Source organism: Lithobates pipiens, unplaced genomic scaffold, assembly GCF_037356315.1.
Source record: "Lithobates pipiens isolate NorthernLeopardFrog02 unplaced genomic scaffold, aLitPip1_a1.2 Scaffold_8, whole genome shotgun sequence".
Classification (NCBI taxonomy): domain Eukaryota; kingdom Metazoa; phylum Chordata; class Amphibia; order Anura; family Ranidae; genus Lithobates; species Lithobates pipiens.
Window position 1 is genome coordinate 504,786,230 of NW_027507903.1, and position 27,970 is coordinate 504,814,199.

General features: G+C 43.4%; 1 protein-coding gene across 3 annotated transcripts in view; it reads right to left on the minus strand.

The window, feature by feature from the left end:
- Window positions 1-27,970, minus strand: part of LOC143960560 (uncharacterized) — a 91,210-nt gene that overhangs the window by 5,828 nt on the left and 57,412 nt on the right. For all 3 annotated transcript variants that reach the window (XM_077469279.1, XM_077469278.1, XM_077469277.1), the window contains 4 exons: window positions 22,244-22,310; window positions 19,871-19,965; window positions 19,193-19,321; window positions 3,578-3,692 (listed from right to left, as the gene is read on the minus strand). In XM_077469279.1, the coding sequence (XP_077325405.1) occupies window positions 3,578-3,692; window positions 19,193-19,321; window positions 19,871-19,965; window positions 22,244-22,310 (406 nt within the window). The remainder of the gene's footprint in view (window positions 1-3,577; window positions 3,693-19,192; window positions 19,322-19,870; window positions 19,966-22,243; window positions 22,311-27,970) is intronic.

Below are 27,970 nucleotides of genomic sequence, written 5' to 3' on the forward strand. Positions count from 1 at the left end.
AAATTAATGGTGCTTGAGTCACATTTAAATATTTAAAGCTGAACTCCAGGCAAACAGCTATATAAGCACACAGATGAAATACATGCACTATACTACCAAAAGTATTGGAATGCCTGCCTTTATACACACATGAACTTTAATGGCACCCCAGTCTTAGTCTGTAGGGTTCAATACTGAGTTGGCCCACCCTTTGCAGCTATAAAAGCTTCAACTCTTCTGGGAAGGCTGTCCACAAGGTTTATTAGTGTATCTATGGGAATGTTTGACCATTCTTCCAGAAGGTGAGGTCAGGCACTGATGTGGAAAGAAGGTCTGGCTCTCAGTCTCCGCTCTAATTCATCCCAAAGGTGGTCTATCGGGTTGAGGTCAGGACTCTGTGTAGGCCACTTAAGTTCCCCCACCCCAAACTCGCTCATCAATGTCTTTATGGACCTTGAATTGGATAGCCACAGAGGGAAATGGGAACAACTGAGTATCTGGATAATGCAGGTGAGAGTAGAAACATACTGGCTAAACAGTATAGTACAGTACCTACATAACTTCAAAAAAAGGAGATAAGGAGATGGTAAGCAGATCCTCAAGAGCAATGGCAGAACAGCACCTTAATCTTAACGCAGCATATTGAGACAGGCATCTGCTTCAGCCGGGGGATCAAAAAATTTGGTAAAGCCTTCATGTTGGACTCGTAAGCAGTTAGGGTAAAGCTTTCCATATTTGATGTTATGGTCTTGCAGTCGTCTATGAGCATCTGTGAAGGTTTTGCACTTTTTTGGAGATCCGGAGAGAAATCAGGAGAAAGCATGATGTGGGCATTTCCGTATTGCATAGTCGGATGCTTCCTAGCCTCAGAGAATATACGGTACCCTGTCACAGTAGTTCAAAATGCATACAAGGAAAGGGCGAGGAGGGGCCCCTGAGATGGGATGACCCATGGGAACTCAATGCGTCCGTTTGGCCACATAGGTAGGATAAACTACAGCCAAGCCCATAAGATCTTTAAAAAAGGCTTCCAAAAGGTAAGCGGGTGATCTCCCTTGGAGCCTTCAGGGGGACCCAAAACCCTAACATTATTGCGTCTCATGCGATTTTCTGCATCATCCGACTTTGAGACAAGCAATCTTAACGTGGTTTGCAAATCAGTGATCATAGCCAGGTGTTGCCAAGTGCGATCCTCCACCTCTGACACTTGGGCCTCAGACTCCAAGAGGCGGCACCTTATTTTATCCTAATCATTCTTTATGAGGTTGCACTCTTCCGCCAAATGATCAATCCGGACAGAAGAGATTTCCTTCTGTTGTCAATTGAAGCCAGGATCATGTTTGTGCCTCCTGTCGAAGATTGGGACGGCGGGGGCTCAGAGGCTTCAGCAGGAGCTCTGTTGGAGTAAGATGGCGTAGTAAGAGCTGGAGCCGTGGCTTGCCCCCTGTGCAGCTGTAGAGCTGTGGAGCTGTAGAGCGCCGCTTTGAAGGCATCGGGCGGCTCACTGAAAGGCATAGGAGCTCCTGTGTCAATGTGGGAGGTAAGTCACAAGCAGTTCGAGTAAACTAGCCCAGGATGGATGCAGGATGGCAGGAGCTCTTCTCAGAGATGTCCGCTCAGCTCCTCACCCAGCCACGCCCTGAAAGTGTAGTAGTTTAAGGTGAATGCATTAACATATAAAACCAAAGGTAAAAACACAAACTTCTGGGATCGCACTTTGGCGTGACATCAGCACCAGTAGCTCCTCCTCCTAGGAACTAGTGCTGATGTCACGCTGATGTGCTATCACGGGTCCGCAGCGGCTTTCTATGTAAGAAGTTTGTGTTTTTACCTTTGGTTTTATATGTTCATGCATTCACATTAAACTACTACACTGTCAGATTATTATTATGCTGGCTCCCAGTGAGCTTTATTTACCCTAGTTTGACCCTACTGAGAAGTGGAACCCTGGGTGTGGATATTGGGCGCAATCCTTATGCTTCCAATCCTTATGCTTCCAGTAGATGTCTGAATTAAAGATAAGTTTGTATGCGGTCGTAATGGCAGCCATCGTCTCTGGTGAGTGTTTACTTCACAGGGGGTGTTGTGGCTGACATCTGAGCACTTTTTAGGAAACATATTTTCACTTTTCACTTTAGAAGGTGTTGGATCCTATCTGCATTATTTCTTCACAAGACTTTATTTTTGGAAATAAGACTTTTCTTTTCACAGAGGATTGATCTTACCATTAATGGACATTTTTACAGTTGTTTTATCTTTGCTGAATCAGCTTTATACATATACTTTTTGTAAATGTTGGCGCTACACATTTTATTTACATTTAGTGTAGACCTACCTGTAAACTGTATCTAAAGATGGCCATACACTGTTAAGCCTCATACACACGATAGGACTTTGTACAAACTTTCCCTTGGATTTTTGTACAAAGGGCGTCGGCCCTGAACTTGTGTTGCATACACACAGCAGGACTTTTTCAGCCAACTTTCACCAAATCACGTGGTTTTTCTGCTCTTTACCGCCACCTTTGGTCAACTTCTGTATTGTTGTCTGATCTTTTGCATTGGTTCTGAGCATGCCTGTTTGTACTTTGTACAAAAGTCCTATGGTTTTCTGTACACACGATCAGACTTTGCTCCATCGGACTTTTGTTGCCAGAAAGTTTGTCCGTTCGCACAGCCAACAAAAGTCCGATGAAAACCAAAAAAGTTTGTCTGATGGAGCGTACACACGGTCGGATGTTGCTCCAAAACAGCTAATTTGCATGTTTGTTGTCAAAAAGTCTGATCGTGTGTATGGGCCTTTAGGCTTCATTTAGTGTGCCACTGGGAGGTTCTAAAAATGTGCAGTTGAGCCGTACTTTTGCCCGCCCGCCAACCGCTCCCCCTTAAGCTACAATAGGCAGTGGGCAGGGATGCTTACATGCCACGGGGTGGGAGGGTGCATCGATTGAGAAGGATTTTTACTAACAGAAGAGTGATTACCACAAGGGGTACATCCCATTGAGTAAGTTGTGACCTTTGTGCTGATTTTTTTGTTTGCGATTTTGGTTGAGCTTTAAAAGAAAATGTGCAAAACTGCCTATTTTTTCCATCTGCAAATAGTTTTGTCATGCTTTGTACTAATCATCATTTACATTTAATTTTAAACTCAACAAGTTATAGAATAAAATTTATACTTTTAATTTATAGGAAATGTACTTGTTTTGACTAACAGTGATCTAGAAATTATTTTTTATTTTGTCATTAGATTCCACAGAAAATGAAGTCATTTTTGTAAAGTAATATTATCAAAAGTAAGCCTAAGGTTCTGAAAAAAAAAAAAAAAAAAAAGAAGGAAAACATACATTTTTATTATCACATTGTTGTCTATTATCGTTACCTATTGAAAGTTATCACCAAATAATAAGGCCTATAGTGGTGATGTAAAAACTGCTCTGGTCCCTAAGAAGTACTGTAAACAGGAACATGAGCTAAAGTGGATAAGAATAGAAAAAAGTGGCACAAAGCACCAATGATGAATCCATACAACTGAAATGTACAAAGTTCACTGTGGCTGGCAGCATTAGGCTGAAGCTAAAACACTTTGCTGGCACACTGACCTGGCACTCGGTTCTGCCGTGCAATCTCACACACATACTGGATAGTAGATACAGGTACATTCCCGTCTAGGCATACCAGGCAGGACTGGCGTAAAGTGTCTGCAAACTGAGACACCTGGGAAAAGAGAGAAGGACTTGGTCTATATTGTAATTCCAAACAAGGAAAACAAGTGAACATCTAGAGGAAAACTCCAGCCCAAAACTCGAATTTTGTTTTGGATAATATAAGGAAGGCATAGAGCATATGTCAAGTATTTATTGCTATCTTTGTCCTTATTGGAGAATTTCCCTTCACTTGCACTGAAGACAGGAAGTGATGGGAAATCTCTCCAATGGAGACAGAACCAAAAACAGATGTGCATTGTTAGTAAAGTGAGGAGGGTTAGAACTTCTGACAAGAAACCGACAGTAAATGTAACTCTTTCACACTGAAAAAAAAAAAGAATTAGGCTGGAGAGACTTTAACACACATAAATGACAGAAATGTATAAACTCACAACACAGTGGGGAAAACTACTATGGCCTCGTCTTATTGCACCTAAAAATATTAATGACCCAGGTATACCCAACCCCTTTTTTACCACCCCCATTACCAAACCAAATAGCTGGACAGAGTTACTGTTGTTACCTTATTTGCTACGGTTTCATTTTTTCTGTTGCGTTACAAATCCACAATGCTGCAGCTCAGTGGAGGAACTATAATTAACCTAAAATTTGAGATTTGAAACAGGCTTGTCAAACACCATAACCTATAGAGCAGGGGTCAACAACCTTTCACCACTTAAGGGCCGGATTCAATGTATGTGAATGCATGGAGGGCTGCATTTACCTGCTAATAAATGAAGATAATAATCTTGACCCCTTTACATTGCACAGCCCCTGCACTTCTGGACCCCTTTACATTACACAGCCCCTGCACTTCTGGACCCCTTTACATTACACACCCCCCGCACTTCTGGACCCCTTTACATTACACAGGCCCGTACCCCTGGACCCCTTTACATTACACAGCCCCCCGTACCCCTGGACCCCTTTACATTACACAACCCCGCACTTCTGGACCCCTTAACGTTACACAGCCCCGCACCTCTGGACTACTTTACATTACACAGCTCCCGTACCCCTGCACCCCTTTACATTACACAGCCCCCTGCATATTACACAGACCCCCCCCCCCCCACACTATGTTATGGTTTAAAACTGCACAATAGCGACAAACTACAGTATTTAAGAATCAGGTCACCAGTTTAGGTCACCGCAGGTCACCAGTTTAGAGTTACAGTGGAGGTCTAGTGCTGGAATTATCATGGTGATACCTCACATGTGTGGTATGAACACCGTTTACACCGAACCCCGTTTACATTTGCGGTCATGATTTAAGTATGCATTCACTTCTGCACATGAGCTTGGAGGGATGTGGCACTTTAACTTTTTTTTTTCTTTTTTTTATTTCATTATTTTAATTTTTACACTGTCCCTGTAAAAAAAAAACAAAAAAACATTCTGATCACTCTTATTGCTGTCAGAAGGAATGTAAACATCCCTTGTGACAGTGATAGGCAGTGACAGGTACTCTTTATGGTGGGATCTGTGGTCTAAAAGACCCCAAATCCCTCCTTTGCACCTAAAAGCATTCAAAACATCAAGTTTGGCAGTTTTGAATGCTGTCACTTTCTTCAATTTGGCCCCTTTACGTCTTCTGTAAACTGGAAGTGATGTCACAACATCGCTTGTGGGTTACTAGATCTGAGACCTGATTGAAGCCGATTCTGGCTTCGTTCGGATCTCTGGCCAGCCGGCGAATGTGCTGGCTGGTCACTCGGTCCTCCCGGTGGGACGGGAGAGCCCAGGTGAGCTGTGGAAATTAGCAGGAGGGGGGACTACTGTGGGATAACAGTTGAGCAGCTTCTACGCCTCCCGCTACTTGGGATAACAGTTGAGCAGCCACATCAGTTTTCCCAAGAAAGCCCAGAAGGGGTTAAAATGTCCATGGGCCTGGTGCATGTGAATTCATCATATGCACTGATGGGCCAGACATTTAGCAGTGGTGGACCAGGTGCGGCCCACGGGTCATAGGTTGCCAACCCCTGCTACCTCACAATACTGCAACCATGCCCTCTAACGTATTTTACCTCCCAGCTTAATCATAGAAGTTTGCGATTAAACTCTATGATTAAAGCATTTGTTACCCCAAAACTTCATATTCCTGATGTGTACCTGCTTTACCAGGTACTTGTATGAAAAAGTCTCCTGTTCTCTTTGTATTGCTTCCTTTATGCGAAAACCCCTGGTGCTCCTGCCAGTCCCTCTGCTTTCCTATTAAAAACTGACCAAACTAAGCAGGAGAGCACACCGTGATCAGTTCTCTAGCTATGCTGGGAACTCAGTGTGCTCTCCTCCAATGATCAGACTTGTCCTGACACCCCCCCCCCCCCACCCCATGCACTGGAAAGCTCAGTGTCCTCCTCCCCCAAGCTCTTATGCAGCTGAGAACAGAGGAAATGTGACCACTTAAAAAAGGGGGAAAAAAGTATTTATAATGTATTTTTATATCTATAATCTGTTTTGCCTTTCATTTCTATTTTAAACTGAATGGGTTGTTTAAACAAAGTGATCATTTACCATTACTTTATGCATTAGAAGGGTGAAATGCATTAAAGGGCATGGTTTGGGATGGGACGGAGCTGAAGCCTTTTTGTCATATTTGAAATTGAGTGGCCTGCGCTTCTATTTCTCCTTTGTAAGTTGTTGACATTCAGGCAAGGTGAGCCCTGTGGGAGCTGCACCCAAGATGGATTGAATCACCGGGTGAGTGAATGAGTGGAGCATGGAGTGGTGCCATGTTCATTTGGGGTGCATTCAGGGCTGGTGCTAGACTATTTTGCGCCCTAGGCGAGACCAGCTACTTGCGCCCCCCCCCCAAAAAAACCCAAAAACTTCTGAACCGCTAAAATATAATTTATATACCTCTATACGGTATAGAATGGGCGCAAAATAGTCTAGCACCGGCCCTATCTATACCCCCCTGTGATGTTTGTTGCCCCCCCCCCCCCCATTGAACTGTTGTACACAGCGAGCATAGTTGACAACATTTAAAATTCTTTTTTTTAGAGAAATGGGTGACAGCAGAGGGCTGGGTGACAGCAGGGCAGAGGACTGGGCAACAAAAGGGCACTGAATGACAGCAGAGGGCTGGGTGACAGCAGGGCAGAGGGCTGGGTGACAGCAGGGCAGAGGGCTGGGTGACAATAGGGCAGAGGGCTGGGTGACAGCAGGGCAGAGGGCTGGGTGACAGCAGGGCAGAGGGCTGGGTGACAGCAGGGCAGAGGGCTGGGTGACAGCAGGGGGCTGGGTGACAGCAGGGCCAAGGACTGGGTGACAGCAGGCAGAGGACTGGGTGAACGCAGATCAGGGGACTGGGTGATAGGCAAACGAATGGGAGACAACAGGGGACTGGGTGACAGCAGGGGGCTAGGTGACAGCAGTTCAGAGGACAGGGTGAATGCAGGGCAGAGGACTGAGCGACAACAGGGGACTGGGTGTCTGCAGAAGGCTGGGTGATAGTAAGCAGAGGACTGGGCGACAACAGGGGGCTGGGTGACAGCAGGGCAGAGGGCTGGGTGACAGCAGAGGGCTGGGTGACAGCAGAGGGCTGGGTGACAGCAGTTCAGAGGACAGGGTGAACGCAGGGCAGAGGACTGAGCGACAACAGGGAACTGGGTGACAGCAGAGGACTGGGTGAACGCAGGGCAGAGGACTGGGTGACAGAAGGGCAGAGGGCTGGGTGACAGCAGGGCAGAGGGCTGGGTGACAACAGGGGGCTGGGTGACAGCAGGGCAGAGGACTGGGTGACAGCAGGGCTGGGTGTCAGCAGGGCAGAGGGCTGGGTGACAGCAGGGCAGAGGACTGGGTGACAGCAGGGCTGGGTGACAGCAGGGCAGAGGACTGGGTGACAGCAGGGCAGAGGACTGGGGGACAGCAGGGCTGGGTGACAGCAGGGCAGAGGACTGGGTGACAGCAGGGCTGGGTGACAGCAGGGCAGAGGCCTGGGTGACAGCAGGGCTGGGTGACAGCAGGGCAGAGGACTGGGTGACAACAGGGGACTGGGTGTCTGCAGGGGGCTGGGTGACAGCAGGGCAGAGGACTGGGTGACAGCAGGGCAGAGGGCTGGGTGACAGCAGGGCAGAGGACTGGGTGACAGCAGGGCTGGGTGATGGCAGGGCAGAGGAGTGGGTGACAGCAGGGCAGAGGACTGGGTGTCTGCAGGGGGCTGGGTGTCTGAAGGGGGGCTGGGTGTCTGCAGGGGGATGGGTGACAGCAGGGCAGAGGACTGGGTGAAATTGGGTTGAAAACTGCTCTGCCCAATATCTCAGTCAAGACACAGCTACAGGAAAGACCAGATATCATCTTGATCTTTGTCACTTTTTTACTTATGTTTAAAAGTCTAAAGATAGAAATAATAAAGTTGACAAAGACCAAGATGATATCTGGTCTTTCCTGTAGCAGTGTCTTGACTGAGATATTGGGCAGAGCAGATTTCAACCCAATTTCTCCCAGTCCAGTGGTTGCATAAACAAACAACACAGAATTTTTAGAGCCTTTTTTTACCTCCATGATGCTCTGCCCAGAAGGACCTGCGATCATCCCTGAGGCTGGCTGCTCCGCCCCCTGTCCCCTGTCCCCCAGTGACATGTGGGATCATCCCCTTGCTGGCCACACCCCCTCACGAGTCCCGACCAGTGACAATGAAGGAGGTGGGCCAACTCCTCGGTATCAATCAGAGCCCTGAGCCGCCGAACAGCTCTGCAGCTGGGGGAGCCGGGGGACGGATCTGTCAGTGTAATATATGTGATAGTTCCCTCCCCGCGCCCCTGCACTATCCCTGGCAACAGACATTCCCTCTTCTCCTCCGGACACACTCCTGCAGACCCGCCACATGGGGACAGCGGATCCATAGGTTACATCCAGCGGGGATGAGGAGGTGACAGGCCATGGCTGCGCCCTAGGCGGCAGTGCGTCCTAGGCGGCTGCCTAATCCGCCTAGTGGTAGCGCCGGCCCTGGGTGCATTAATATCTAAGTAAAACATGGAAAACATTTGAACGTGTACAATGCATTCATGGTTGAACTTCAGGCAAACAGCAAAATACACAGATGAAATACAAATATGAAAGCGGTTTTACCTGCAAAAAGATTTGTATTTCTGTCTATTCAGTTCTATCAGCTAGCGCAGGATGTCTGATTTTTATCTCGTGCATTTTTTTTAAATCAGATGTTATTTAAAACAAAATGTTTAATTTATACAGTAGTATAGAGGCAAGCTGTCACACAGGACGGATTATCTCATGTATTTTAAGGGGTTGTAAACACTCAACGTTTTTCACTTTAATGCATTCTATGCATCAAGGTGAAAAACCTTCTTTACTGCAGCAGCACCCCTGAGCCCCCCTTATACTTAGCTGAGCCCCGAAATTTGCAAAACAGGAACAAGCACACCAGCTCCGGCTGGTGTTTCCTGTTCCGGCTGGATAGATTGGTATCAGCACAGCCATTGGCTCCCACTGCTGTCAATCAAATCCAAGGACGCCGGGGGCGGGGCCAAGTCCTACATTTAGCGTCTATGGGCGCAGAATACTGGACTCGGGAGCACACCCGCAAGGTAACCCCCCTCCCCCCCCGAGAGAGAGCTTCTCCTAGGGGGTTATACGATGTGGGGAGGAGCCGCGAGAGATGCCGGGGGGCCCAGAAGAGGAGGATAGGGGCCACTCTGTGCAAAATGAGCTGCACAGTGGAGGTAAGTATGACATGCTTTTTTTTTTAAAGCCTTACAATCACTTTAATTAACTTTCAGGTCTTGTCCCTGTCCCAACCTGTGACTGGATAGTAAAAGGGGAAAAAGAAGACCTATGAGCTCATGTCTGTCACTCTGCTCTCACCTCCTATCAGTATGCCCCTTGCATTACAACCCAACTGACTGGCATCTTGTGCTGCACAGTGATTGCAAGGGACTGATACCAGACCAAATTCAAGTACATACACTGCATGAATTTAAAAAAGAATACACTTAATACATTTAATCATGTATGAATGAATGAATGCAGAGCAGAATTTATTCATGCCTTACATAGTTACATAGTAGATTAGGTTTAAAAAAGACACATTAGGGTTGATTTACTAAAACTGGAGAGTGAAACTGGTGCAGCTGTGCATGGTAGCCAATCAGCTTCTAACTTCAGCATGTTCAATTCATCTTTGACATTGAGTCCAACCTACAATATATGTGCGTGTGAGCGGGTCTTTTATATCTGAATTCAGATTTCAAAGTAGATTGCTTTTTTGAAAAAGTGAATAGCTGGCAACAATATCAGACAGTTTCCAGTGATTGTACATGTCAGTGTCCGGGCTCAGGTAAACAATCCAGGAAGCACACAATAGAATCTGTCTCTGAGTGGCAGAGGAACATCAGCCTGCCCCACAAAATATCTTAATCCAGGATTCATCTTCTCTGATCTCCTGACCTGCCGTGATCTCTCACCTCACTCTTTCCATGTTCCATGTCTCACTTAAAATCCCTCTCCGATCTCCCTGTCATCAACAGGCTCAGCAGAGTCTTAGCTACATGTGTTATGTGGGGGGTGGAATGGTCTGCGTTCTCTGGAACCCGAAAACAGCTTAATCTTTCCAAATCTAATGAAATGCTCTTCTAATCTCCCTCTGACAATATCTGACAGCTGTACAGTGAGCTGACTTCCTGTATCACATATTGCATTTCTGAGTTAACCGTAGATTTAAAAGCATGACATTTTTAATTTTTACTCTTATTTAAAGTGTATGTCCAAACATATTTAACACCTTCTTCAGCTCTATGTGTATATGGGAGCATGGGGGAACTCAAGTCCTTAATGGGGTATGGTAATGACAAAGCCCCAAATGATGGCTCAAAATTGACATGATCCAGAAACATTTAGGCCAAATAAAGCTTTGTTATATTCAAGCCCTTTTTTCTAATTTTGGAGACTTTTTAATGACTGGCATAGCACTACTGGATTGGCTCAAGGCCAATGCGATGCTTCTATTTAAAACAGGGTCAAAGTCTTTACCAAGTAACTATAGACTGGTTAGTTTACCTTCTACAGTTGGGAACCCACATGGCAAGCGACTGTACTGCAAGTTTGAAAATGACTTCCTAAGCTACTGCTAGACTTGCCAGGCTTCACAAGTTTGTTGTACAATTGCAGCAAGTCCGCATTAAAGGACTCCAGATAAACTTTCTTTGCAAAGATTCTGCAAGTCTGCTGCAAGTTCTGGATCAGTTATGTTGTGCAATTGTCATCCCACCACAGGGGTCACTGTGGCTGAATTTTCATGCTGTAGACTTGCAGAGCTCTTGCTGTATACTCACCACTGCAACTTTTCTCTTGCTAGAGACTTGCCATGCAAATTTGCTACAAATTGGAAAAGTGTCATCTAGAACTTGTGCTTCAAGTAGTCTGTAAGTGTACAACTTGCCCGTGAAAATGTGCAGCAAGTTAACCTCCCTGGCGGTATGATTAGTTCTGGTTTTAGGTGCTGAAAGCGGTACAATTATTTTGCATGTAAATTTAGCGTTTTATATTGTAGTCCTGTAATTCTTAGGAATAACTCTCTTAAATCTGTTCAAACCAGAGTCTAGTAAACATCCCGGGTATGATAAAGTTTATAATTTAATAAATAATAATAAAAATTATTCAATAATGTAATCAAATCCAAAAACACTGAAATTTGCTCATTTGCAGAATTGTCGCTGTCATTAGATTTAGTGTTTGATGACGAATTTTCCCACAAATCGCTATCGCTCAATTCTGCAAGTGATTATAAATTATTATCGCTGTTTTCTAGTTGGTCTAAAATCACTTTTGACATAAAGGGACACTTTTTGGTTGCTATGGACAATCTCCAAATTCCAGGCAGAAAAAACTGTATTTATAATATAAAAGTGCATGCAGGGCACTGCACAGACCACTAGGGACAAAGGGGGTGTGTAATTTTTTTTATACATTACTGTAATCTGTAGGATTACAGTACTGTGTTCTGTAGGATTACAGTACTGTGTGTGTTTTGTGTTTTACTTTTTTGAATTTGGCGCCGATCTCCGCTCCCGTGCGCCTTAACGTCGCAGGGAACGGAGCTCGGCGGGACACTCGGGCACTGTGTGAATCGAGCGGAGGACAGCTCGATCACACAGCGCGGAGGACATCGCTGGATCCAGGGAACAAGATAAGTAACCTCTCCCTGTATCCAGCGATGCGATCCCGAGTCTGGCTCGGGGTTACCGTTTATGTTGCTAAGATCCCAACCCGAGCCAGACTTGGGATTACCGCTAGGGAGGTTAATAGACTTACAATTCAACACTGCCACAAATTTGTAGCAAGTTATCCTTGTTATCTGGGAAGATATTTGAGAGTTTAAGGACTGTACAGAAAAGTTTTCGCTAGAAAATAATATTTTAAACAATAGTCAGCATGGATTCACAAAAGACTGAAGTTGACAAAAAAATCTGATTTCCTTTTATGAAGAGGTAGGTAAAAGCCTTAGACAAAGGAGTGACTGTGGATTTAGTATACCTAGATTTTGCCAAAGGGTTTGACATAGTTTCCAACACATGGCTAATGTGTAAATTTAAATCTACAGGCTTAGAAAATTTAGTTTGCAAATGGATAGAAAACTGGCTAAAAGACAGTATTCAAAGGTGGTTAAATCAGTGTTCCAGGATCCATCCATCAGAACGGTATAGTTCCTTCAACTCTTCAGCACTTGGCCAGTGGAAAATTTTACAACTAACCTACTTCCTCTGATCCCTCCCAAATCATTCCGAGTTTCAAAGCATCCTACTTCATTTGAAGACCTTTGTTTGGGAGAAGGTCCTATCCAAAAATCTCTCTCCCTTTCATATGGAATTTTACTCGCAGTCACCTCTCACCAACATCCACCATATTTGCTCAAATGGGAAAGAGACCATAACTTCTCATTTTCAGAAGATCAAAAGAACCAAATTTTATTTTTTGCTCACAAATCTTCCCTCTGTAGCAAATATCAGGAAACGTCTTATAAAATATTGACGCGCTGGTACAAGACCCCTTCTGTATTGGCGTCCCTTTTCCATGGACACAGCCAACTGTGTTGGAGATGTGGCACCCAGAACGGCACAATATTTCACATTTTCTGGGACTGTCCAAAGATTCGCCCTTCTGGCAACAGGTGCTCCAAATTGTGCACAAATTTACAGACTACTCTCTCTTTGACAACCCTGCAGCAGTGCTTCTTAATTTGACTATGTCGAGTAAGAGATACTGTAAGCCTTTGCTGAAGCACCTTTTGAATGCCGCTAGGGCATGTACTCCCAGCATGTGGAAACAACAAACCCCATCCGTTATAACTCAGTGGTTTGCCGGGGTGAACGATATCCAACGGATGGAACACCTCATTGCAGTCCTCAGGGCCAAGATAGAGGAACACAACAAGCGCTGGCTGCATTGGGACACGTTTCATTACTCGGATGAATATTTAATATTTTCTTAACTATCTGAAGGTACTAGCTAGTTCTGGAATTTCGGTTCCTGTTACTGTCAACCCCTTCCCTGACTCCCCTTTTCTCGCTCTTCTTTTTCTCCTATTCTACTTTCTTCCCTCCTCTTTGGACACTAAATGTGTCCACCTTTCTCCTATTTAACAAAAAACACCCAAAAATGCCTTTCTGTATGCACCGATCACATGGCGCACCGTGTTTTTTGTGTTTTGGCAGACTGGGATGCTTCCTTCTTGAAGGGGGGCACCAATTGCTGCTACTTTATAACTGATGCGTGCCTATAAGTGATCTGATCCTCTTAGTGTGTACATGGGAGCCACGTTCCTACAACTAATTATCTACATGTGGTTATATCTTATTTAGTACTGAATAAGACCCTGACTTGTTAGACATAACTTATCACCAAAGTGACAGTGTATATAGCTTGATTTATGTGATTTCTAATTCCACCTCGTCATTGCGGAAAAATTTTTGTTGGGACTGTGCTGTCATGTCATACTATTGTGTTTTCTATTGTATACCCTTAATTAAAGAATTTTTTAAAAAAAGCGGTGTTCCACCCAATTTTTTTTTTTTTTAAGTCAGCAGCTACAAACACTGTAGCTGCTGACCCTTAATAAGGACACCTACCTGGCCAGAGAGCCCGCAATGTCGGCCCCCTGAGGCCAATCCATCCATCGGATCGGGTACAGGCACCAACATTCTAATTATGCTGCCTTGCAGCTTCACTGCCCGTTTCCTGCTGCGCAGCGCTGTGTCATCTTGTTACACAAACGTCCCAGAAGACATCAGTGGGGCTCACCGAAGAAAAGGTTATGACGTCCTGCACCGCAGACCAGATGGATCGGAAGTAAAGGCTGTACTTCATAAAAAAGGTAAGTTAGAAGAAAAAAAAAATGTTTTAACTAGCCAAAAACGAGCGGTAAAGAGATGGTCTTTCATTTAAGACCACCTCTCAAAAGTGGGTGGAACGCCGCTTTAATGATTCATACTCTGAATGGTCTAAGGTTATTAGTGGTGTGTGATAGACCTAGCTGCCTGGGACAGGGGCTTTTGGAGAGATCGACTTGAATCCAAAGTAACAAGATGACTCCATGGACCCCGATATACACCTTGCAAAGAGTGTTAAATACCAGGCCCCATAGTCAGAGGGTAAGAGGCTTGCTCCCAGTCCTCTCCAAAAGCCCCTGTCCCAGCTTGGTCTGTCACATGACATACCCCAAGGTTCAGTGTTGGACCCTTACTTTTTAGCATATTTATAAATGATATAGAACTTGGGATTAATGTTGATAAATGTAAAGTTATGCACTTGGGGGCTAAAAACAGGCAGCATCATACAAACAAGGAGGAGAGCAGCTGGTGGCAGTCAATGGTGGAGAAGGACCCGGGTGTTCTGGTATGGTAGATCATAGATTTAGTAATAGCAATAGAAAAGAAACAAAAAAAAAGAGAGGACGCGCTGGCCTAGAGCTTTAACCAATGTATTCATTGAAGGAATAGCGATAAAAACATATAGATGTGTACTCACAAACAGCGCAATAATGAAAGTTCATCAGACCACATTTGTGGCTAGTCACTCGTAGATGACCACGTCCTCCAACCAAGGAAAGGGGCCCTAAATAGGACCCAACCAGCTAATGCATTTGGAAGGACTGACCTTCTTCTTCAGAGCCTCACCATGAGCTCCAACCAAGGGAAGGGGTCCTAACAAGGAACCAATCGGCTCACGTGTTTCGCAGGACCGACCTTTTTCTTCAGAGCTTGGTTAATGCACTAGGCCCTCTCTTTTCTTTTTTTCTACAGTACAGTCAGGACAATCCCAGTTCTAGGGGGCAGCAAGGCCACTTATGAATTATCCACTGTACACCTGGGCATCATTGACATCATAACCACTATATGGTCCACCCACTCATATGTAGGCGTGTGTCATTTAATCTAGTGATAGCAATGCCAAGCTGCAATTTCTAAAGCTAGCAAAATACTTTTTTTGTAAAAAAAAAAAAGTAACGTAAAAAAAAGTAAAAGAGGTGTAGATTCCAGAGGGAGAGACATAATTTTTCCCCAGTACAAATGGTTAGTAAAGCCTCATCTAGATTATGCAGTTAAATTTTGGGCACCAGTTCACAAAAAGGATATCAGCAAACTGGAGAAGGTGCAGAGAAGGGCATCCAAACTGATAAGAGGCATGAAGGAGCTCAGCTATTAGGAAGGATTAGCTGAACTTCTCTCCTGAGAAGAAGCGATAAAGGAAAAGAGATCTAACCTTCACACACGGAAAGGCTTCTTCACATTAAGAGCTATGAAAATGTGGAATAGACTCCCACAAGAACTAGTTCTGGCAGCTCAGTAGGTTGTTTTTAAAAAGGCATGGGTATATTCCTAAATGCACAAAATATAACTAGATTTTAATATTTAAAGATAATAATGACAGGGGTAGTTGATACAGGTAATATCCCATTGTCTCATGGGGGATTAGGAAGGAATTTTTCCCCCACTAGAGTGTATTGGATCATGCTTTATTCGTTTTATTTTTTTCCTTCCTCAGGATAAGCTGTGGGTATAGGATATTATACAGTATATCGAGGTTTTCTATTTGTATGAGTGTCTTTTATTGGTTGAAATAAATGGACTAGGGTCTTTTTTTCATATATAACTATGTCAGAGCAAAATAAAAATAAGTATTCAGTGCACCTCTGAAATACGTGTCCATTTCCTAATGTGTTAGCCCTTTAAAATTCTGCAAGCACAGAATAACGTGTGGGTCTGTCAGAAATTCAGTGTGCTCCAACTATGAGCTAACAACACACTGCCTTTTCTGCTCTGATATCCCATGTAGTGTTATCAGCCTGTAATCTTGTTCTATTACCTGTCCCTCTCTGTCACTCTCCACGTGCATACATAGATTTTTTTCCCAGAAAAACAATGCTACCGCCTTGACTCCCAGGAGCCTGTCCACACACTGTCTTGTTGGAGAAAAGGCTCTTAGGAGATGTAGTGTTGGGGTGTGCCCATATGATTAGGAACTGAGCTTCCTAATCATAAGCTTGCCTGCAGGACTTTTACAATCTTGGTAATGACGTTAAATGGAGTAATAACAGTTTTATACAGGAACAAAGTGCAAGGAAAAAAAATACAGCTGGGTATGATGTAGAGGGAGGTTTGGGAGTAAATGCCTATACAACTTTTTTCAATCTCAGACCGCATTAAACATATATGCAGTGGCAAGAAAAGTCTGTTTTAATGCCCATTTGCTGCACAATGCATTTATCACAGCGCTTCACTTTTTTAACATTTTGTTATGTTACAGCCTTATTCCAAAATGGATTAAATTCATTTTTTTATATATTATAGCTCAAGGGAAGAAAAGGGGGGGAGATTATCATCATTATCATTATTTTCCTCAAAATTCTACAAACAATACCACATAATGACAATGTGAAAGAAGTTTTTTTAAAATAATTGCAAATTTATTAAAAATAAAAAACAAAAAAGATCACATGTACATAAGTGTTCACATCCTTTGCCATGACACTCAAAATTGAGCTCAGGTGCATCCTGTTTCCACTGATCAGCCTTGAAATGTTTCTACAATTTGATTGGAGTCCACCTGTAGTCAATTCAGTTGATTGGACATGATTTGGAAAGGCCCAAACCTGTCTATCCACTTCCCACCCAATGTATGTAATAGGACATTCTTGACTTTGAGCGGGGATATCTGAATGATACCTGCAGCTACAGGCATCATTCAGATACCGTCTTTTTTAGCCGGCAACTCCCTACACCATAAGAGTGATTATAGCAGCCATTCCGCTGCTTGATCATTCTTACAGGCGGCGAGAGGGGACGCCCCCCCTCCCGCCACCCTCCAATGCTCCAGTGGATCCCCCGGCCCTGGATGTTCACCATAGAGACTTCCGGCGGACCAGATGGTCGCCATAATATCTATGATCGTTCAGAGGCTGGGCACGATGTTATGACGTCAGACCCGGCCTCTGAAATCAAACAAATGGCGCCGCCTTGACTGGGAAGCCAATATATTTTATTTTTTATTTCAGGCTTCCCAGCCTAGTGGTGAGATGTGGGGTCTTCCTGACCCCACATCTCACTGTAAAGAGGATTGATCATGCCATATTTCTGTTACAAGGGATGTTTACATTCCTTGTAATAGGAATATAAGTGATCAAATTTATTTATTTATTTTTTTAAAGTGTCAAACTAGAAAAAAGAAAAGTAAAATTAACAATAATTAAAAAAAAAAAAAAAAAATTAAAGCGTCCTTGTGCTCACACGCAGAAGTGAACGCATAGACAAGTCTCACCCACATATGAAAACGGTGTTCAAACCACACATGTGAGGTATCACCGCGAATGTTAGAGCGAGAGCAATAATTCTAGCCCTAGACCTCCCCAAAACATGTAACCAGTAAAAAATGTTAAAACGTTGTCTTTGGGGATTTTTAAGTACTGAAGTTTGGCGCCATTCCACGAGCATGTGCAATTTTTAAGTGTGACATGTTAGGTATCTATGTACTCTGCGTAACTTAATCTTTCACATCATGCAAAAAAATTGGGCTAACTTTAATGTTTTTGTTTTTTTTTAAGCATGAAACTGTTTTTTTCCCAAAAAGAAAGTGTTTAAAAAATTGCTGCACAAATACACTGTGAGATAAAATGTTGCAACAATCACCATTGTATTCTCTAGGGTCTTTGCTAAAAAACATATATAATGTTTGGGGGTTCTATGTAATTTTCTAGCAAAAAAAAATATGAATTTTACACGTAGGAGAGAAATGTCAGAATTGACCTGGATGGCAAGTGGCTATAAAAGGTCTCACAGTTAACAGTGCATGTCAGAGCACAAACCAAGCCATAAAGTCCAAGGAATTGTCTGTAGACCTTCGAGGCAAGATTGGATCAAGGCGCAGATCTGGGGAAGGGTACAGAAAATTTTCAGCAGCATTTAGTGGCCTCCATCACCTGTAAATGAAAGAAGTTTGGAACCACCAGGACTCTTTTTAGAGCGGGCTGCCTGGCCAAACTGAGCGATCAGGGGGGAAGAGCCTGGGAGATGACCAAGAACCCGGATACTCCGGTAGAGCGTAAGCATTTCTCTGTGGAGAGAGGAGAACCTTCCAGAAGAACAACCATCTCTGCAGCACTTCACCAATCAGGCCTATATGTAGATTGGCCAGACGGAAGCCACTCCTCAGTAAAAGGCACATGACAGCTGAACCCAATGATGACTCTGATAGAGCTTAAGCATTTCTCTGTGGAGAGAGGAGAACCTTCCAGAAGAACAACCATCTCTGCAGCACTCCACCAATCCGGCCTGTATGGTAGATTGGCCAGACGGAAGCCACTCCTCATTAAAAGGCACATTACAGCCCACCTGGAGTTTCCCAAAAGGCACCTGAAGAACTTTATGGGGATGTTTTTCAGCGGCAGGAACTGGGAGACTAGTTAGGATCGAGGGAAGTAGAGCCGTCTAAACCTCAGACTGAGGCAAAGTTTCATATTCCTACAGGACAGCGAGCACAGTCAAGATAACAAAGGAATGGCTATGGGACAACTTTGTGAATGTCTATGAGTGGCCCAGCCAGAGCCCAGACTTGAACCCGATTTCTGGAAATATCTGAAAATGTCTGTGCACCGATGCTCCCAATCTAACTTGATGGAGCTTGATAGGTCCTGCAAAGAAGAATGGGAGAAACTGCCCAAAAATAGGTGTGCCAAGTTTGTAGCATCATACTCAAAAAAACTTAAGGCTGTAATTGGTGCCAAAGATGGTAAATACTTATGTACATGAGATTTTTTTTATTTTTAATAAATTTGCTAAAATTTCAAACAAACTTCTTTCACGTTGTCAATATGGGGTATTGTTTGTAGAATTTTGAGGAAAATAATGAACTTAATCCATTTTGGAATAAGGCTGTAAACATAACAAAATGTAGAAAAAGTGAAATGCTGTGAATACATTCCGGCTGCACTGTATATATAGATATACACAGTATATGTATATCCTCAGCAGATTTACGATGACTCAGAATTCTTACATGTTTCTCAGTAATCTGCTGATGGATTTCCATGTCTCCTACGCCAAGGCTCAACTCCCCGCTGCCATTAATCACTGCACAGTAGGTGGCTGTACTCTGACCCTTCAGGCGTGCCACACCTCGCATGTCCTACAACAGAAGGAGAATAGTTGTAGTCCTTTCAAATGAACAGTAATAGCAGGTTGGAGAAACATTCATATTGTTGTCCTCTATGTCATATTGCTATCCAACCAAAACATTTATAGCATGCTTAGCTAAAAAAATATAAATAAATAAATAAATAAAAAGGCACTGTCCATTGGTAATCTTCATATAAACTATTGACACTGTAATTGTTAGGAGAGCATTTTTCAGTTGAATATTTATTCCTGACTGGTTGAAAATAATCTGTGTCCCCCAATTCTCTGCTGGAACTACTGCAATGCCCACTACTTCCAGATATGGGGAAGCATGTGACTGCTTCCCAGTAGGAAAAGTTGTGGCCTGAGCAGCCAATGTGGGAAGTCAGCAATGAGGGTGAAATTATTTAATGCCCAGATCAAAAAAAACAGGACAAGTTCAATATTGTAATCAGTAAATTATGAAAATGCACAAGCAGTATGTGTGTTCAGAGCAGTCCTTTATGTGTGTGAGACAATCTCAGGTAACCTTTGCAGACATGGCAAAGTAAACACTCACCATGTGAGAGCAATATTGTAGAACAGAGTGAGACATCTCATCTTGTCCTAGAGCAGAGATGAACAGAGGTCCCACTCCCAGCCGACTCAGGCAATCTGCAGAGAGAAGGAGAATGTCTAATGTCTTGATGTCTTGGATCCTTACAACATTTCACTAAAGTTGCCAAATGTGTCAAAATAAACCTGAATGTGTTTGGTGAATAGGTTAAAATGTGTGTCTAGGCAAAACAAAATAAAACAAAACAAAAAAAAACAGTATGGCTTTGCAGTATATGCACATTTGCCATGTTTTATCCCTCTTTACACATCCTGCAAATACATTAAAATACCCATTAATCTGCCCAAATTGCACTCAGGTCATTATTTCCTATTTGAGTTCTACAACACACAGCAATATTGTGGACTAAGTGGTGTCAGCCCTGCCCTTGTCTATTACTAGCGCCTTCAGGTGTCCCTTTAACTATGTCTTGGCGTCAGGAGGCAAGGTGGACTTGACTGTCCCAGTGATCACATGATTGGGAGCCTGTCCTGCTATCTAAAAACCACAAACAGGTACTGGGAACTGTCTGTGACAGCTCAGTCCATGTTCTGGAAGCATGCAGGGAGCATGTGGGTGTGTTAAGGTTCACCCTCCCTGCCACTGCACATATGTGTTAAAGGTTCAGCATAAGGTTAAACTACTCAGTCTTTCTCACTGTCCTCATCTCCAAAGCAGAGACACTAATTGACTTGTAGCCCAAACAAGAATTGAGTAGGCTAAATAGACCATTCTGCGCATTTAGGTAAAAAAAACTTTTAATAATAGCCAGTACTGTGTATGTCTGCAGCAGCTCTTCTCCCCTCTCCCCCTGTCTCACAGGCTTGGCTGAGAGCAGCGGGAGCCAATGGTCTTTTTAATAAAAAAAATAAAAATCATAAAAATCGCACAGGTGATCAAATACCACCAAAAGAAAGCTGTATTTGGGAGAAAAAAATTATAAAAATGTAATTTGGGTACAGTGTTGTATGACCGTGCAATTGTCATTCAAAGTGCGATAGTGCTGAAAGCTGAAAATTGGTCTGGATAGGAGGAGGGTTTAAGTGCCCAGTAAGCAAGTGGTTAAAGAAACAGATGGCAGCTCTTTACTGCCTTGGCCCATAAATGTGAACCCAAAGCCTAGCCAGCATGCATTTGACTACCACATATGCAACTTCGGCTATCACAGAATATAATAAAGTTCCATGGAGGAAACATAATTTTAACATTAACTGTATCTAACTTGGTTTTAGTTCTTGTATGGCAGTGATGGCGAACCTTGGCACCCCAGATGTTTTGGAACTACATTTCCCATGCTGCTCTGCCAGAGCAGCATGGGAAATGTAGTTCCAAAACATCTGGGGTGCCAAGGTTCGCCATCACTGTTGTATGGGGTATGGAAGAGTTAGAACTTCTGTCAGGTTTGTATTGCTGTTTGTGTCCACAATGGAAAGATGAATCCTCTGTTTCACCTGGTGATCACTGTCACCTGGACCGAAAATAATGGGTAATACAAAATTTTGAGTTGTCACCAAAACAGGAATAGAGAGATAATCTTCCAATCTGGACACTTTTTTCTGCTGACAGCTGTTTATAAGAGGATTGCCCTTATTCCTATTGTGTCTATGGGTGAAGGTATTTCTGCACAATGGACCACAGATGTCAAAATAAAAAACTGACAAGGTTTTTCACATTCCCTACTCTATCAATAACCTAAAATAAATGTTTGGGCTATATATATATGAATATATATATATATATATATATATATATATATATATATATATATTATATATATATATTTATATAAAATGTAGGGCTTGTTTACACCATGCCCGCTGAGCTGTACTTTTCTGCACACCACTGAACGTGTACAGTCTGTACGAGGCACATAGAAAACAATTGTCTTCTATGTGCTTTGTTCACACCCTACATGCCAGGTCGTGTGTGGAAAAAATGCAGCTTAAATGCAGTGTAAAGATAGCTACTCTTAAATCTGTCCCCTACCCTCTTCTAACACCTATGCTTACTAATCTGTGTAAGAAAGATGTACATACTTACCTATTTTCAGCTTGCTCCAGTCTGATCATGTGATCTACCCTGTGTCAGCCAATGGCACTGCAGGGGAGGGAGAGCTCCGACAATGGCTAGTAAAGCTTAAAGTGGCGATGTCACCCATTGGCTTCAATGAACCATCTGTTGTCAGCGCTCCCTCATCTCCCCGCGCTGGCTGACACAAGGGAGCAGGATCACGTGACCGGACTAGGGCAACGTGGTGTTAACAAGCCTTAAAACAATATCTTTCCTTTAAAAATCATCTCCATAATATGCATTGGCTTTCCTCTTCCTGTTCCTCACCTGCCAGGTTCCTGCCCACACCGCCAGACGACTGGTGAACTTGTCCAGGATTGGTCTGTCCTCCAAACTGCAAAAAATACATCTCAATTATATTGAGTGACACTACAATGATTTAAACCAGAGCAAACCAAATGGTGCAAAGGTGGACATAGGCGTATGTAGGCACAATGAACGTCCTATAATTACTGAAGCACCAAGCACTACCCCCCGCCGCAGCCGCTGGTTGATGTGGGTCCTCTAGTCCTGACAACTTATATTGAAGCCTCATCCACTGACACCACCAGTAATCTTTTACGTTTTAATAGGGACACAAGAATTGGACTTACATCGCTATGGAAAACGGCAGGATGTATTGGCAATTTAAAGTCAACCAACAGAGAGCATAAGAATGAATACATAATAAGATCCACAGGGTTTCTCGCCAGTGGCGGTGAGTCCATAAGGGCGCCTGGGCACCCGCCCCCTCTCTCCTGCCACCCCCTCTAGCACCAACAGATAGATTCATGCATTGCATGAATCTATCTATGGCCGCCGCTGCCACTCCCTATTCAGGCGTCCAGCCCCCTTTCGGGTGCAGGGCGCTGGAATTACAGCAGCAGGGAGTGGTTTTGAAGCACCTGATTAGAGCTATGGGCTCTAATAGGCATCAAAAAAGGTGACCTGCGAGCGCCATGCTGGGTACTCGCAGGTCACTCAGCTGTGTTAGAAAAGCGAATGAATATTTGCTTTCCTAACACTAAACCATCTCTCCGCCAATCAGGTGTTCTGATCTGTTACCCGTCACCTGATTGCCTAAAACAACAGGAGCTGTGATTGGATGCAATCATAGCAGAGGACAGGAAGTGAGGACGGGAGAAGACATTGAGGAGCTGTCCCACCAAGGCAGGTAAGTGCAGACGGCGGGCCAGCGGCGGGCACACTAGCAGCATTTGATATGGCACAGTGGCTGCGTTTGATGGGGCACAGTGATGGCAATTGATGGGCACAGTGAGGGCAATTGATGGGCACAGTGACAGCAATTGATGGGCACAGTGTGAGCAATTGATGGGCACAGTGGCTGCGTTTGATGGGCACAGTGGCTGCATTTTATGGGGCACAGTGGCTGCGTTTGATGGCACAGTGGCTGCGATTGATGGTACAGTGAGGCTGCAATTAATGGTACAGTGAGGCTGCAATTGATGGTACAGTGAGGCTGCAATTGATGGGGTTTTTTTCAGAATTTATCAGTTTGTTTACGTCCCCCCAAAAATTTGGAGCACCAGTCGCCACTGTTCCTCACAGTGATTTTAAGCTCCAGCATATACTATGGCCCCAATAGCACAACTATAAACTGCGACAAGTGACAACAATAAGTATAACAAGAGATGCACAGAATGGAAATTTTGGTGCTGAAACCGAAAATGCAGGATGCACCAAAACACCAAAACTGAAAAATACAGTTTTAAAAAAATATTTATCGTTATCAATAATTGTATCATATTCGACTTTTTAATTTATATCATAAATTTAAAGTGGTTGTAAACCCTTACAAACCACTTTGACCTACAGGTAAGCCTAGATTAAGGCTTACCTGTAGGGCCAAGAAATATCTCCTAAACCTATATGGTTTAGGAGATATTTACAAAAAGATAGGCACCAATGTCTACGGCGATGTGCCGCTCGTGTCGGCTCCCGTGTCGGCTCCCGAGCGACGTCATCGCGGCTCCGGCGAATCTCAGCGCCGGAGCAGCGAGACCCGGAAGTCACTCCGGGATACATGGCAGTGGCAAAGATGAAGACGGAGGACCACTTCGGGGGCTTCGTTCTCAGGTAAGTTATTCATAATGAGCTAGTATGCTATGAAAAGTGCGCTCCAGACGACGTCCAATGACGAAACGCGTAGGGCGTGGCCTAAGGTGTATACACTCTCGCATAGCGGTGGCGGCGGTGAATTCAAAACGCTGTGACTTACACATGTACTGAGACGTACTTTTAATCTTCCATTGTGTGAGTAGCACTTTATACATTTAATAAAACGTGTTTTAAAACTGGATTACACTATGTTTGCCCTATTTTACTTTTAATGAGGAAAAATTACTGGAAAATTACTGGATGGTAACCGGACCAGCTCTGCGTGGCGGCACGGGGGCTCACGCTGTGGAGGCGCATTGATCCCTTAAGGGGAGGGGAAGCTGGTGAGTGCGGACTATTGTCTTTAAACACAGAAGTCGCACCGGTTGCAATCCAGGAATCCACTAAATATTGAAGCACACTGTCACTTTTGTTTCAGAAGGACTTTCTAATTGGAGTATTATTGTTTTTCTGCCGTTGGATTTTTTAAATAAAAATTGCATGCTTCCATTTAGCGACTTTATAAAGTACAAAGGACTGGATTTACATATTGTGGCACTTTCAGAAGCACGTAGCACTTTTTTCACAGCTGACATTGTTACTATGGCACTTTTTCAAGCACCTAGCACTTTTTAATGTATGTTTTGCACAAATGTATATATGCACTTTCAACATTGCAATAAGTGCATTGTAGTTTTTACAATGTGAGTTAGGGTCTCTACAATATCCTTATGCATGTTTTATAATGCTAGTGATTTACACATGTGGAATATTTATTTATTTGTTTTTTCATAATTTATTTGTTTTTTCAAAATTTTTTATAATCTTTGTGAGAGATATTGCCACTTAAGCACCTTAATGCACTAGGTTTCACTTCAGCTACACTTTTAATTTGACATATATCCCTGCAAAGACTAGGTACAACTAATAGCAGTTGAGTCTCCTGCAGGTATAATTAATAGCAGACGAGCGCCGTTACTACCACCTTAGCATTTATTCACGTTTTTCACCTTTAAGGTGAATATGTAAGGTAGTGGCAGCCCCTTTTCTTATCACTAAGGTTTCTGTTTTTTGTTTTTTGTCTTTCATATTGTTTTTCACCTTTTGGTGCAGTTCTTAGATTTTTTGACTATTTCATTGTAATAATTTAGGGTCCTTAGCGCACCTTTACCCCCCTTTTTTCTATTGAGACATTGGAGGGTGCCCCCTTTTTTCCTTTTTTGTTGGCCTTTAACCGCGTGGCAAAAAGCATGAAAAGTAGCATGGAGGTGATTCACCTCCATTGCTCTTCCAGCAGGTCTGCACAGCGGCAGCTTGGGGTGGTGGTCAGGAAGGGTACCGGAACAGCCAACAAAGTGCAGCACAGTCCAGCCGCCTGATTCAGTGTATAACAGCCCTCAGCATGCACACAACTCGCCAACTCCTTCTGTCTCCAGAGAGACACAACACAGCACCTCTCCCTCTACAGAAGCTCTCTGGTTGGTACCCTTCCCAACTTCTCCTCCTTGCTTCCTGGGCTTTTTCAATTTATACCCACCCCCCCCCCCCCCCCCGTATTCTGCTTCTGCTCTCAGGTACACCTGGGTACAGTAGTTTGTTTCCCGCCATTGTCAATGACTCCAATGACTCCAATCTCCACCCAAACCATCTTTCTGTAGTCCAGAGTCAATCCCAAACAACAAGCACACCTGTTGCTGCCATCTTGTTCATAAAAAGGAGTCCTGCATAGCCCAGTACCATTAATTACATGACAATAATACTATGTATGACACAATTACTGACAAATACATGCATGCACGTGCATGCCTGGTAAATGTGGCCTTAAACTGGTCATACATACAAATTTCAGACAAATTTCTTGCTAAGTCAACCAAAATCATATCCGCACCACTCAGCTCAACATAAGTCTACAAAAATTCATTGCAAAAATCGCAGGAGTTGGGTGAAAATTGATTGGTCAAACAGCAATTGTATTCAATCAGATGCGATCAATGCTCAGGTATTCAGACAGCTGTGGCTGCCGACTGTCAGAATACAATAGCTGGCAGTGCCTTAAACCCCATACACACTATCAGATTTTCTGCTGATTTTTTCCTTCAGATTTACCAAAACCATGTAGTGCAAGGGCCTGCCTGATTGCATATAAATTGAAACTCTTAAGGTTTGACCTCGTATTATATGGTTTTGGTAAATCTGAAGGAAAAAATCAGCAGAAAATCTCATAATGTGTATGGGGCTTTAGAGTGTCAGTGTATCAGTACGGCTAGGTTCACACTAGCCTGCATAATTAAACATAGCATTTTCGTGTGCAGGCTAGTGTCAGGGTCTCTGGCAAGGGGCAATGCATGTTTTTGAGCGCCACAGCACTGTGTGATGTGAATGGGGTACATAGAAAACAATTGTTCTCAATATGCTCTAGCAGTGACCTACAGTTATCCAGTGTGGGAAAAATGTAGATCACTGCACAGAGCATGAATGAGCCATTATGCCCTGTACACGTGGTCGGACATTCCGACGACAAAATCCGTCAGATTTTTCCCAACGGATTTTGGCCCAAACTTGTCTTGCATACACACGGTCGCACAAAGTTGTCAGAAAATGCAATCGTTCAGAACGAGGTGACATAGAACACGTACGACGGGACTATAAAGAGGCCAGTAGCCAAAAGCTTTCGTCTTGTAATTTATTCTGAGCATGCGTGGCACTTTGTCCGTCGGAATTGTCTACACGCGATCGGAATTTAAACGATCGGATTTTGTTGTTGGAAAATTTTAGATCCAGCTCTCAAACTTTGTGTGTTGGAAATTCCGACGGAAAAAGTCAGATGGAGCCCACAAACGATCGGATTTTCTAACAACACGATCCGATCACACATTTTCCGTCGGAAAGTCCGACCATGTGTACAGGGCATAAGAGAATGCTTAGAGAGAATGAAAAAGGGAGGTGAGAGAGAAATGTGGGCATAAGAGAGAGTGAGATCAGAGAAGAGATTAGAGAGAAATGAAAGAATGCGAGAGAGATTCAAGAGCAGAGAGAGGCAAAAATAGAGAGAGAGAGAAAGAAAGACAGAGAGAGATGAGAATGGAAGAGAGTGATATACAAGGAAGAGAGGGAGAGATAAAAAGATTTGTTTTCCAAGCGACTTTGGGAAATCTTTGCTTGCCTTTGAATGACACACGGGTCACATTAAGATCACAAATTATTCTGGGGCGGGGGAGGGGGGAATTTTTTATATTTATTTTGCATATCATCATGTGTTACTTTAAAATAACATGTTTTATAAGAAAAGTTATGTCCCTCTTCTTGTCTATTAATTACAGTTGCTCTAGTATTCTCCCTCATGTTTCTCATCATTTTTAATAAGTGTCCTATTTTTACATAAGAGTATGGGAATTCTGTTTTTTTTTTTTTTTGGATGTTTTCTTGAGAATTTATGAACATGAAAGTAATCCTATAACAAATGCCAGTTTATATTTTTGGTGTTCAGTTGCTGGCAGGAAATCAAGTGTGCCCATTACTAACCACTGGCAGATGAATACTGCGTTAATTCAGTTTACCCCAAATTACTATTTGTTTGCTTATTTATTACAGGTACTTACAGTGGAACCTTGGATTACGAGCATAATCCGTTCCAGGAGAATGCTTGTAATCCAAAGCAATCGCATATCAAAGTGAGAGGTGGGGGAATTTTAAGTGAACAACTACTTTTCACTGAATGGGCACAGCTCAGATTGACTATACTATAGAAAGTTGGTGGGTGATTCTATCTCATTGCAACTATCCATAAAAGAATAACCAGCCTTTGGCAATCCAACCCTTTAGTAAATGGACCACGTATAAGTCTACTATTTTTAATCCTCTTTAGGCTGTAAATATTTGTGAGACCATCTTTTACAC